Raw genomic sequence first — 14,439 nt, 5'->3', positions numbered from 1 at the left:
ATTCTAGCTGATCTGTTAATTAATTTAAGAGCCGAGATTTGAATTTTTTAAATGTTGGTTTTACAAGAAAGGCCCCAACTGGTAATACCATACCTAAATAAATAAATAAATAATGCTCACGAAATACAATAACGCAGACATACCTATCCACAAAATTTCCAAAATAAAAAAGAGTTGTTAAGTGTCCCCGCTGTGGTATGAAGTACGTTCTAATCATTCGATTACTTTTCAGTTTTTTACGGCAACCTTTGCGATTGAAGCTACACTAAAACTAATAGCCATGAGCCCAAAATACTACTTCCAAGAAGGATGGAACATCTTTGACTTCATCATCGTAGCTTTATCACTTCTTGAGCTCGGATTAGAAGGCGTTCAGGGATTATCTGTTTTGAGATCATTCCGATTGGTAATATCACTTTTATTACATAAACTGTCCTATATTTATCGAATATTTGAAACCAATAATGTGAATAATACATACTGAGATACTGTTTTAACACTTTGTATCCCGGAGCCGTGTAAACACGTGATTTTATAAACTCGCGTTGTGTCCCTGTCCTGTGTTTTCACGTGATTTACCAGCTGTTCAAAAAAGTGACATTTATTGACATCTAGTGACTTTTATTGGTACTTTTTCGCTGCTGGTAAACTACGTGAAAACAGGGGACCGGGACACAACTCGTGGTTGTTATAATCACGTGTTGACACGTCTTTGGGAAACAAAGCACAAAAAAAGAAGTGAGACGCTGTAGGTATATGTGCGAACATTGCAATGTGGCTCTCCATAAAGGCCAATGTTGGCAAAACTATAATACAAAAATTACTTAATTGTTTCAAATAAATATGAGAAGTTAGAATTAATTTAACATAGTATTTTCATGATTATGACACGTTTAAGAAGCCCTTCACAAAGCATGAAATTTCACAAAAATGGGCCGGGCACAGGGTAAATTCTATGTGTGTTCGGCCGGTGCTCAAAGTGTTAATTTATTACTCAAAAGTTTTAATTAGCGAATGTATTCGTAAGTTTCTAGTAGATACTATAAAAACAAGAATCCAGTGATATTTTTTGAGTATCACATAGTATCTGTAATATCTGATAAGATAATAAGTTAATAACACAATAAACGTCCTGAAATGAATGATACAAATGTTCGTGATTGAATGCTGATGAAACCTATTACCAATTACCATGTGTCTATGTAGTCAATATGACGGGCGCCGTGGCGCAGTTGGTTAAACGACCAACTGTGAAACTGGCGTCGCGGATTCGATTCCCGCCAGTTGTAAGAAAAAAAAATTCAAGAAATACATTTTTCTCAATTGGTCTGGGTGTTGTGGTGTATTTTTTCATAACCTCCTTCCATATTCCCTCTTTCCCACCTGCTGACAAGCTTCTAAATAGAGGCTTCAGCTAGGGTTTCCTAGGACAGCGGTGCCCGTATCTTAACGGCCGTAGTGAACGGTGATGCGGTGGACAGTCGTCGTAACGGTGACTAGAAAGTGGTTTCCTAGGAAAATGGTATTGATAACCCCGTTAAAAAATAAAACCACTGTCTAGTCACCGTTGCGACGACTGTCCACCGCATCACCGTTAACTACGGCCGTTAAGATACGGGCACCGCTGTCCTAGGAAACGCTAGCTTTAGCGGGTTATTCCATTAAAATAAAAAATACATATATAATCATTATAAATATTGTAGTAATACTTTACTCTATAGTGGAAGTGTCAGCACTTTTAATATAAAAACTTGGGTAGGTAGGTATACGAAATTTAAAATCTAAATATTAAGAGGTAGATACAGTTTTGTTGTAGGCTTTCATTTCAGATTTAAGAAACTTAAATAAAACTGTAAATAATTCGTTTTGGTTGTAATTGTTTTATTAAAAAAATTTATATTAATTCAAATCGCCACAAGGCAGAAAGAAAGTCAAGCTTTTATATAGCAGAAAATGTTTTCAGCTCCGAGTTTTCAAGTTGGCCAAATCATGGCCCACGTTGAATCTTCTGATATCCATAATGGGTAGAACCGTCGGAGCCCTCGGAAATCTCACATTTGTACTTTGCATTATCATATTCATATTCGCCGTCATGGGTATGCAGTTGTTTGGGAAGAATTACACAGGTAGAATGACACTGCTCCGTCGGATGGCTCAGACTATTTCCAATATTGCTTTGACAATATTTTGGGATTGAGGCTTGCTTATGCGCCGAAATATGTAGGATTTTATTCTCGCTTAGCATCGACCGCTAATTATTTTTACGGAAAATCAATTACTTATCTTAATGTATTCTACATTTAAAAAAATCTTTGAGTTTTTTCAATATAAAAACCTATGAATGCATGTTGTCACGCCAGAATTCGACTAATTTAAGAATCATCGATTTTAGCGAAATTTGCTCAATTTTCCTACTACAAAAATTATATTTTAAAGGGTTTGTGAAGATTTCGGTGATTTGGAATGCATTAAGCCTTTTTTAAATTACGAAAATATTTTAAATATGCATTTTATTTTAATCGTGTTGTGGTCCCGTGGCTGATGTCGTAGACTCATGAATCAAAGGTCCGAGGTTCGCACCCTACTCTACCACAACTCTTTTAAAAAGCCACCAAAATTGATATATTTGGGTCAATCATAAAAATGCAAAAAATATTTTTTTCTAATAAAAAAAATGTATATGTTAATTGAAAAAACTCGTCTGAAATCGTACTACTTACTTAATTTAATATTTTTTTGATGGTGTGGCGATTACATTTTTTAAACAATATTTTTGTTATTAAATAACAACAGTATTGTATAAAAGATGTATTTTTGAAAAGAAAATATGATTATTGAAGACATGGGTCAAATCACGAATTTGTAAAGTTAAGATAACAAAAATGTACAAACGTATTATGTAGATTTGTATTATTTACGCCCAGGCCCGGGGTTATTAAATCCTAACACTACAAGAACCTAGATTTTTTTTAGAAGTAGGTATCTTTTTATGTTGCTAAAATCGTTATCTTCAAAAATTATCGCTTCGTTTTAAATTTTATAGTATAAAAATATGATAACTTATTTGATTTCAACACTTTAACTGTATTTATTTTACACAATTATATATAACAACTTCCTAATAATTCCTATAAACTCACACATTTTTACAAATTATATTGCACATACTTATCCATCTACACAACAGTGGCATTAAAGAAACCCATTTTCACTCAATTTACACCACATTTGTGTATTCTAAACAATAATTTGACCACAACAAATTTACAATAAATATGTATTGGAGGAGTACAGAGGTACCATTTAAATCAATATCATCAAAAACGTATCTTTAATGCCAAAACCGAAAAATATGTAATATAAATATTTACTTCTCAATCGCTTAAAACTTGGAAAATTCTTTCTTTTAATTCATTATAGCTTGCATAACTTAATTACAGCTGTGATAGACATAATAAGAAAAATGAATATTGTTTTAAAGTTTTAAAATAATATTTTGAATGAAAACGTGGAATGAATATAAATATACATAATATTTATTCATCTTTCACGATGCCTATAATGTAAATATTTAATTGTAGTTTTTCTAGTAACAATTTTCGAATTCCAGAACCTTTAACATTTGTTAGCAACATTGAAAAAAGATTATCAAAAAATATCAATGATTGATAATCAATTATTGAATACTTTTTATTCCAAATCGCCTTACCTGGCAATGAAATTTTGTTGTAAAATCCATTAAAATTATCAAGCATTTTGTTTTTTTTTTTCTGTTATAATTTTATGACGGATTCATTTATTGCTAAGGATAATTATTAAATAAACAATCATGAATACATATGCCAGTCAAAACGAAAAACAATATTACCAACAATTCTACAATTGCAATGGGGAGAAAGGATTGTGCAAAAAACAATATAAACACCTGGGTTATTATAATAACATGACAAACATTACGCACATTATTCATTATGTCTATCATACAAATTTCTTATATTCGAATCAACACAACGCCTGGAGCTTAAAATACTTTATAACACCGTAATAACACCCATCAGATGAATTACTGCGAGATAATTTTTTCCTCTAATTGACTGCACAAAGTAACCTTGCTTTTGCAGCTTCGAGTATTCAAGTTGGCAAAATCCTGGCCCACGCTAAACTTGCTTATTTCTATAATGGGAAGAACTATGGGGGCCTTGGGTAACCTGACCTTTGTGCTCTGTATTATCATCTTCATATTTGCCGTAATGGGAATGCAACTTTTTGGCAAAAACTATGTCGGTAAGTATTTTAAATAATTTTGGACATAAAATTTATCCAGCCAACTATTTCAATTATTATACTGTTAAGTATAAAAAAATATGACATCTGTTTTGTTTTGTAGCTAAATATTCAATTAACAATATAAATTACTGCTATACGTCTTATTAATTTGATCCGTAAAACATTTATTCTATACAATAATTCTGGTTGGAATAATCTAAATATCTTATTAACAACTTACCCCGTTAAGTAAATCTTGCTCGTCGACGCGATAAAAAAATAGCTGTACGAAATTTGAAAATCAATGTTCACGAGTTATTTTGATTTTTATATATTTTCCCGCTTCTTGGTGGGATCTGTCAAGTTGACTTCAGCATACTTTAAAATCAACTTTATTTGCATTTTATAACATTTAAATTACTCTAAATCTAAATTAATTTAAAATCTTTACTTGGATAAGTTTTCTCTTACTCTATTTTCTTATCTAGATAATGTGGATCGGTTTCCTGACGGCGACCTTCCGCGATGGAACTTCACGGACTTCATGCACAGTTTTATGATAGTATTCAGGGTGTTGTGTGGAGAATGGATAGAATCGATGTGGGACTGCATGCTGGTGGGAGATGTCTCGTGTATACCATTTTTTCTGGCTACGGTCGTCATTGGCAATCTTGTGGTATGTAATGATTTCTTATAATTTGTAGATAGGTACCTGTACATAAATTTTGTTCTATGCTTTTATCTGGGATGAAGGCAGTAAAAAAATATATATTTATTTCAAACTTCAAGTACAAACAATAAGTACTTTGGTGGATTTATTGCTAAAAGCAATATCTTCCAGCCAAACAAAAAACAGACTGGTCAAAAGAAAAGATTGCTCAAAATTTTGTACTAAAAAACCATAAATATAAATATATTATATCGTATATGAAAAAACATTTGTGAAAAAAAAAACAAACAGAAATATATGTTAAACAATGTAAAAATAAAATATATGTACATTATTATTATATATGTAAAAGAATATGTTTTTGTGTGCCCTGTTCAAGATTCAAAATAAAATAAAAATATTATATTATATATAATTCCCTCTCTGTTAAATCCAGCCAGTCTGCAAGCATTTGGACATACTCAAAACATTTTTGTATTTAATTTTTCTTTATATGCTCTACTGGTATTTGCAAAACTTACACAAACGCATAAGGTAGTATATGTGAATAAGCCCATGGTATGACATCGCACGGCACACACATTATGAAAATAATCTCTGTCTCTCTCGCGCTCAGACGCGCTTATGAGCGTGACATAGACTACTTTTGCTTTGTTAGTTGCTAATGATATAGTAATAAAATATACACAGGATGTTTCTGCGTTCGTCTGAATTTTGCTGCGATTCTTTATATCAAAAATATAATAATATATATTCAATGTTTAGCAATAAAAACTTTGATTTATGAATATATTTTTTAATTAATCTAATCATGTATAGGTCGATTATCTAGTACTGGCGCATACGCAAAACTTACACAAACACATTTTTAATGTACAGAATATTGCTTAAAAAAACCTTAATATTACATTTTAGTCAAACGTGCCATTTTTTTAAAAATCCCTTTTGGATTAGAGTAAAACAGAAATAATTAGTTCAGAAAATGTCATATATTTATTTAATAACACGTCGCTTCCAAAAAAAAATTCTGCCGAAAATGGCAGTAGAAAACTAGCCTTTTTATTATTTAGTCCGCCGAAAATGATGAACACAAAATATTATTATAAATAAAAAATGTACTTGTGTAAAAATAATTTAATATATTACATTGTCTTAACCGATCGTATTTTTTTTTCATATACACAACCCTCTAATCCAACGTGGATAAAAAAAAAAAGATGGCACATGGTTTAAATTTGACATTACCTCAACAATGTTTGAGTATGTCCAAATGCTAGCAGACAGGTCATAAGCCCTGTAAATGCCTAGACTTCCATATTCGCTTCTCGAAAATGTTTTCCCTCTTTGTTGAAATAAATTTGAATATTGACATTACCTTTTTTAAATCAGCATTCTGTAGATTTTAAATGTGTTTGTGAAAGTTTTGCGAACGCGCCAGCTCTAGTTAACTGACCAGTATATATTAATTGATTTATTCATACAAAGATACATATTTCAAGATAATAATAACGTATCCCTAACTTTATGAGGCCAAGAGCCATAATATATATTATATGCGTTATTATTTCAGGTTCTTAACCTCTTCTTGGCCTTGCTCCTGTCCAATTTCGGTTCGTCTAGCTTATCAGCTCCCACGGCTGACCAGGAAACCAACAAGATAGCTGAAGCGTTCAACAGGATCTCTCGCTTCAACGCATGGGTCAAACGGAGCGTCGGCAATTTCTTTAAATTCATAAAGAACAAGCTAACTAACCAAATAGCAGAACATGCACCAGGTATGATATCAACCTAACCTAACCTAAACCTAACCCAAGCGAGCTTTACTAAACAAAGTAGGCATACTTGTAATCTTTGGTCAAGTGAGATATTTGCATAGGAACAATTCGGCCCTTCAGGTCCAGTCAATCTTATCCAATACACCATTTTTTATAGTTTTGGTCTAGCTCTTGCAATCAACCATGTACCAGTTTTTAAAGTATGTTAGTATGTATTTGGATACATAATTTTTTTTTTTCTAAGTTATCTTTTTTTAGATGAAAATTAAAAACCTTATTTTGAAAGCATAACATGTTTTAAAAATACAATTTTTCATTGTTATTTATCTTGATTTCTTTGACCAAAGACCACAGATATGTACATCGTTTGTATTTGTTAATGTGACTAGTCACCGGTTTCATCGTTTTTGCTACATCTTCAAGACTGGCATCTTTATTATAATATTGTATGTATAAAAAAACAATAAGGATAGAGAATAAAAAAATATTCAATAGTAATTGAATTTAATTATTTTTGTCTGAATTTTATAATCAAAATATCACCGATGAAGATGTCGCAAAAAGCGATGAAACCTGTCCCCATTTATTCAAAATTTGTGGATTTAGGTGCTATTCGTCTTTAATTTAAATAATAAATTACAATGAATTTCCACCAAGATGTCACTAAGAAACTTAAATGTTCTAGAATAATTCTTAAATTAATATTGTTTTTGTATTGGAACATCAAATCTATCAAAGCAGCAATAGAGTTTATAGTTTTATTTTGGTTCTGTGTTTGTAAAACAACTTAATATTGTAATATTACAAATGTTTTTTTTTAATGCAAAAAGCACATATTTTTTTTTTCATGTAGCACTTTCTTTTAAAAGCCGAGATAATCTATATTTCTAAACAGTTTTTTTTTTTTATTAGGTACTGCATGTTTTATTACTCTCGTGTCAAAACTATTCTCCTGCATTCCGTTAGTGATAACGTTTAAAATATATTAGGTGTATTTAAATTTGTAATAATATTAAAACAAGAATTTACATCAATCTCCCTTTTGCAAAATTTATCTCTAAAAGAATATTAGGAGAATAGGGTTGATAATGAGGAAGTTCAGTGGTTTTTAAAATATCTTTTAATTTGTTAATAGGCTATCAAACTAAGCAAAAAAAAAGTTTTTATATTTTTATGCTATCGTATTGTCATCGCAATGATTTTTTTAAGTTTTGTAATTTTTTAATCACTCCGTGCATAACATCACTAGTTCTCTTCTGTGAGTTATCCTGATTAGTGAGTTGGCTTCCCGGAAACCGGAAATCTATCACAACACTCTAACATTGGTTGATTTAAAAGAACTTGTGACGTCGTTTAAAGTAGTTCATTTTGATTATTTTTTTAATACATTTTAGAGAAACTTCGGTGTACAATTAAATGCTCTAATTTTTACCATCTGTAAGAAAACATATTTTGTATCTAATTTCCAGTAGCACTGAACTTCCCCATTACAATTTTGGTGTTTTTTTTTTTATAAATAAAGTTGTGATTTGTGAAAGTAATAACTTCTTTCTGCTCTATGATGTATATTTTTAATGATTTTGCTTGAAATTTCACATTCATGGGTTTATTAAAAAGTAGAATTTTTTTTTTTTTCATTTTAAACAAATAAGTACTTGATACATACTCCAGAAATTTTTTAGCAAAAGTCTGTGTTGTTATTAATTTCTATTATTTCTCGAAAACATACTTTAAAAGTAAATTATTAACTTTGTTTTACACTAAGAACATTCTTCAATTACTACGTACCTTTTTCTTCATCTGAATATTTCTCATAATAAACCATTAGCAAATAATGTTTAAACCTGTAATATGGTTTTCAATCTAACTAAAAATCTATTTGGTCAATATTTTTTTTTTTTAAATAACAAAATCAGTCACTGAATGTTTGCACGCTGTGTTTGTATATTTTTCGCTTTTTTCTCTCTTGTTACATTTTACCTTGAAAGGTTTGTTTTTGTATGATGTGTTAAAAATAACTTTGTAGATTTGTGTTTGCTGTAAATAGCAATTATCGTTTCATAAATCTCTATGTAGATTCTTATGAGTTCATTTTATTGAACTTTTCTCATAAAAAAACAATATTCTCAAATATGAAAAAAAAAAGGCTTTAAATGGAGAACTTTTTCTTTCTGAATTCAAAAAATTATTTTAGTTAGAATAACAAAAGCTCACCATTCATTTTTTTTTTCCTATTATATTTCATAAATTTGAAAACAATTTTATTATCTTGCATAAAAAAATACATATTGTCAGTAATTATTTTGTGTATCTTCCATTTCAACAACACTTTGCATTGGTTATTTTATTTGAAAACCTATAAATAATAGTCAAAACATAATATTTGAAAAAATAGGTTGTATATTATCAATTTTTTAAAAATAGAATTAAGCTTCCTCCTAGAATATTAGATTATTTATTAATTTGGATGTTTTATTGTGAATAAAAACCTTATTGAATGCGAAAATTAACTCCGGTAAATACATTTGCTATGAGTTTAATTAAATGAAACATTGAAACCTTTTTCTTTTATTGTTTTTTACATAATATATGTATCTTAAAGGATATTTTAAAAATCGACATGTAAATAAAAAGATTCAGAAAATAAAAATAATTTTGAAAGAATAACAATTTAGAAGAAAACATCTTGATCAAACAAATTATTTTTATTCTAAGTTATGAAATTGGAATGAACTCGACCATGTTCCATTTTTTTTTTATCAGAAAATAAATGAAGGGTACACGGCAAAAATGAGCTCTGAATTTTACAGGAAAGAAAAAAGCAGAATAAAAACTTTTTTTGTGGGGCACTGGGTTTTTGAATGCAACTATGGAAAAAATAACAAAAATGTCTATTATATTTTTAAAAAACTTCTTTCTTGAACTGACGAAAACGAGCTAGTATTTTGACTATTTTTTAAATATTTATTTCCTACAATTTATAAGATTTTAATAATCCAGTCCAGTCTATTCAACTCGTTCAAGAGAAGAAAATAACATTGATATCTCGAAAATTGAAAAAATGCAATTAGCTAATTTTAGCCGTGTACCCTCATTAAATGAATTTAACAAAAGCAATAAATCGGTAGTCAGATAAATCGGTAGGCAGAAGGGACCATCTGTAATTTTCAAAAATGTTCAGGAGAGCTGAAATACGACTCAATTTCAAGACTTCAATCCCCAAACTAAAATATTTTAATGTTGCTTTTAAAAAATGAATTACCATTCTGTATTATGGTGTTTTTTTCTCTGTGTATTTACTGAAATATTGATTAAAACTTTTGAAAACTAAAAAACAGAAAAAATACAGATGGTCCCTTCTGCCATCTGACTACCGAAATATTGTAAGTGTGTATTGAAATGGAAGCCATTATTTTAGATGTGTTACTATCGTATTAGATGTTGTTTGTAATGTTGTATTATATGTGTGTTCAGAAGTGAAATCACGCCCCCTTCCCGGTCCCGGTTGACTTGTTGGTCCCGTGGTTGTGTTTGTGTAACACCCCGTTGGATATTGTGCACGTGTGTTGGTGTTGGTAAATGTTGTGTTAACTTACTGTTAGTTCGTGTTGTAATACTAACTACATATACTTTACTAGAGGTCATGCTCTGATTTTAAGGTTGGTCAATAATACACGCTATCTCATTACTATATACTTACATAAACACATAGGGTAAGTCTTGTACGTAATAAACAAGGCAAAAAATAAGCAACTCCCATTAAGGTTACGTTTTTTCATGGAGATTTTAAAGTTCCTAATTCATAATACTTGTAAAATATAAGAACAATCTGCGTTTTCTCCCTTTCTCTGAAAAATTCTTCCTTCATCATATACACAAAATTGCCAGTCGACACATTTGATATTTTTATTTAGAATTTTCTAATTATTTTAACAATAATTTCAATAGGCATACAATATTTAAAGAAAGGGAGTATCATCCCACTGAAATATTGTTTTAAGCCAAAAAGGTCCCATTACACATTAAAAAATATAACTGTTTCCTTAAAATTTGAATAGTCTCCTTTACTTGATTGTGATTTTTGAAATGAGAATCTGACTTATGTTGCTATATTTTTAAGAAACCTTAATTTCAAACACATACTAATATCTTTTTATATTTTTGTAAAAATACTGATTTTGCTCTTCTACTACTCAAATTTAGATTAGATTGGATTTATTTATTTATGACAAAATACATCATTTTACTTAACATATTACATTACATTACATATTATATTTGTAATATTCCGAACTAGCAAAAGTGTCGGTATGAGGTATATATAATTATTTTAGTTACTTTTATATTTTATTAGTGTACACGGCACAAATGCCTTTTGTAAACATAAACATAGCATTTTTCTATTACAAAATTATGAAATAATATAATATATTTATACATATTACACGGTTCTTTTATACATAGTACTATATTGTAATACTATGTGATTTATTACACTTAACATACAAATTAGAAATAGCAAAAATCATAAATTCTTAATTTGTTGGTATTGTTGCAATTTATATTGAATGCCCTAGGTATAATACAAACTGTTTTAAACTTAACAAAACCACATATATATACACAGAACACCCATTTCACCAAGTCAAACCGTTTTATTCAAGTTTTCCAAATTTAACTAATCTTCTTAATTTATAACGAATCCCATCATGTCTTAAATTGAATAAAAAAATGAATCTCACTTTTATTACAAAAAAACACCATTGAAAACAGGCTCACAGTGCACTCATCTCTAACTGTTTATATTTTACTGTTTTGTATTTAGCAACACATTTAACAAAAAAGAAAACATAACTTTTTGAGGGATGTAAAACTAACTATTTGATTGTTTATCTGAACAGATTAACACCGGAATAATCACATACTACTTTATTTTTGTCTCATTGCTAAGCTTATCGTACATCCATACATTATGAACTAAAAAAAATGTATTGTTTAATTCTAGCTTCTTCCCCAAAAATATATTTTTTGTTTTTATATTTAAAAAATATCATAATCTTAGTAAAATTATCAGTCATCACATTTCTTCACAAATTAACACCACAAATACTAAATTGAATGGTGTTGATAGGTATAGTTGGAAGTGTCACCCACAATAGCATGACCAATAATTAATAACAGTTTTACTTTTTATATACAACAAACAAGCTTTTAAGTTAGTCACAAAAAAACACATGTAAATGGTATCATAAAATAATAAACAAAACTATGTGATAAGAATGCATTTGAAAAGTGGCTTCTTTAAACTTGTGAAATCTTTTTTTCTCCTTATGGTACCTCTCTACAGTGGAAGTTGACTACCATCATGGCAATTTTTATTTTGTCTATGACCTTTTTACTACAGTGGAACCGTTCTCTTGAGTTTTTAAGGCAGGAGATATGTCGTCTTCTTACACTGCGTTTTCCTTCAATGTTTCCTTGTAATATGATACAAAATATTTCGTGCTTCTCTCCCCACACAAAATGTCCAAGTACTCGAGCTTTCTTTTCTTAATTGTGTTTATTATTTCTCTTCTTCTTTAATGCATCACAATACTTCTTCGTTGCGAACTCTGTCTACCCATGCTATTTTAAGCATTCTTCTGTAACATCATATTTAAAATAGTTAAATTCTCTTTGTGGTAACTTGGATGAGAGTGCAGCTTTCGTTGACGTAGAGAAGTTCTGAAAAGATATAGCATCTCACAATATTTTTTCTGCTATCTGTAAATTGAACGCTTCCAATAATGTAATCTAGTTCAATCCATTTTCTTTTTCTACCTAAATCTTCATCTCTCCACTGTTAACAAAGGCCTCTTCCATACACCCTTCTATTCTTCTGTTCCATTTGTTCCCCACTACTGCGGCTATATTGTCGGCCCATCACTTTCAAGGCCTTCCGACACTTCCGACAATCCAGAGTCCATTTTGTGGCATCTTGCCATGCGACGTGCCCCGCCCATTGCCACTTTAACTTCGCTACACGATCCATAATATCCACCACTCTCGTTCTGCGCCTAATTTCATAATTTGTTATCCTATCTCTAAGAGATAAGGCTAAGGCTTTATACCAAGCACGGACCTGTGCATGGATCGTTGCGTGCATTTGAGCTGTTCTACATTTTTTTTTCTTAGTAAGTATCATCGTTTCCAGTCCATACGTCATTACCGGCAGTACGTACGATTCGAAGGGCTTTATTTTTAAATTGATTCTGCAGTCCATACTCTACCTATCAACACCACTGACCACTGACTATCTCATGCACTCAATAGTTACAAATGATTAACAGAGAAAAACAATCTCAGGTGCTTTGTAATAATAATCACCGCAGTACTAAACCTTAAAATCGGTTCTGCCCCTCGTTGGTACCTTCTCATGGAAGTAAATTCTAAAATGGCGGTTTGTGGCGTGATTGGTTTGTTCCCGGCGCGGGCTTAGGTCTAAAGGCCGCGCTCTGTGGTCGCTGTGTGTCCGCAGAACGGGGAGTGGACGGCGAGATGGAGATGGGAGGAGACATGGACGACGCCGTCATCTACAGGGACAAGAAACATAAAGACCAACTAGAGGTGGCTATCGGCGACGGCATGGAATTCACCATACATGGTAAAACTATTTTCATCATCTAACGTTGTTGTTTGAATTTATTAGTTAGTAAAGGATACAAAAATATACTTTCTGTTAAAATTAGAGAACTGGTTTTTATGACTTATTTTTTCAAACAAAGAAATATATTTGAAGGGTGTCTAAAGTATTCTCATGAGCACTCTTTTAGATAAATACTAGACATTGTTTATTGTGACTGCAGTTAGTTGGCCCATTTTAATTATTGGTTAGGTATCCAAAATAAAATAATTAATATATATGCACGTCTATCATTAAACAGCAATTATTGTTAGCATATGGGTATAAAGAAACTTTATAAATATTTCAGTTAGTTTAATAATGTCCTAACAAGATGAAACACCTAACATTGTATAACTCTTCTATATATATTTTTAAAAAAACAAGTTCAATTTAACCCAATGATATTATTTTTACGATACCTTACCAATAATTAAACATTGTGTTCAAAAATAGGAATCAAATTATGTGTATTATGTGTGTTGTAGGGTATTATTTATTTTGTATTAAAATCTTAAAATACACAAAAACTCAATTTATATGTGTTCGTATAAAAAATATGGGATATTCATTTACTCATTATTTAATGTGGATTCTTATTTATTGGATATGAATTTCACAACAGTATTACTGGACCCGACAGCCGACTCAAATTCTGTAATTCTATTGATCCTTTGATTGAGAAATATATATATTTCTCGTTTGTAAATACTTCACTTTTAATAATATTGTCCTTTTTGAAATAATTTTTAGCATTGAATTTCCACAATTTTCCTTTTTCTACTTCTAGGAGATTTAAACAACAAAATGAAGAAGGGCAAAATGATAATGAACAACATAAATGCGATTAGTGGTAACCACCAAGACAATAGGTTAGAACATGACTGATGAACCACCGAGGCCTTCCACTGCAGGTTTGACTTCTATCCTCTCTTGTTATTCTTCGCTTCTAAATGGAATATCGGAACCTCTTAATATTTAATGCACTAAAGTTGACGCTTGTGTCCCAAATTCAGGACGATGACACCATCAGCCAGAAGTCCTACGGCAGCCACAAGAACCGGCCA

The 14,439-nt window shown here is 30.5% G+C and overlaps 1 protein-coding gene across 1 annotated transcript in view; it reads left to right on the top strand.

Moving 5' to 3' along the window:
• Positions 1 to 14,436, top strand: part of LOC148271138 (sodium channel protein para-like) — a gene marked incomplete at both ends in the record, with an annotated part of 32,002 nt that extends 17,566 nt beyond the window's left edge. The window contains 8 exon segments of the mRNA XM_088241789.1: positions 233 to 406; positions 4,122 to 4,284; positions 4,755 to 4,942; positions 6,507 to 6,711; positions 13,229 to 13,354; positions 14,163 to 14,257; positions 14,260 to 14,286; positions 14,389 to 14,436. Of these exon segments, the coding sequence (XP_088097915.1) occupies positions 233 to 406; positions 4,122 to 4,284; positions 4,755 to 4,942; positions 6,507 to 6,711; positions 13,229 to 13,354; positions 14,163 to 14,257; positions 14,260 to 14,286; positions 14,389 to 14,436 (1,026 nt within the window).
• Positions 14,437 to 14,439: the final 3 nt, after the last annotated feature.

Source organism: Micrasema longulum, unplaced genomic scaffold (genome assembly GCF_059751315.1).
Source record: "Micrasema longulum isolate JH-2025_06_02 unplaced genomic scaffold, ASM5975131v1 h1tg003077l, whole genome shotgun sequence".
NCBI lineage: Eukaryota > Metazoa > Arthropoda > Insecta > Trichoptera > Brachycentridae > Micrasema > Micrasema longulum.
The sequence above is the reverse complement of the archived record's forward strand: the minus strand, read 5'-3'. Positions and strand labels throughout refer to the sequence as shown.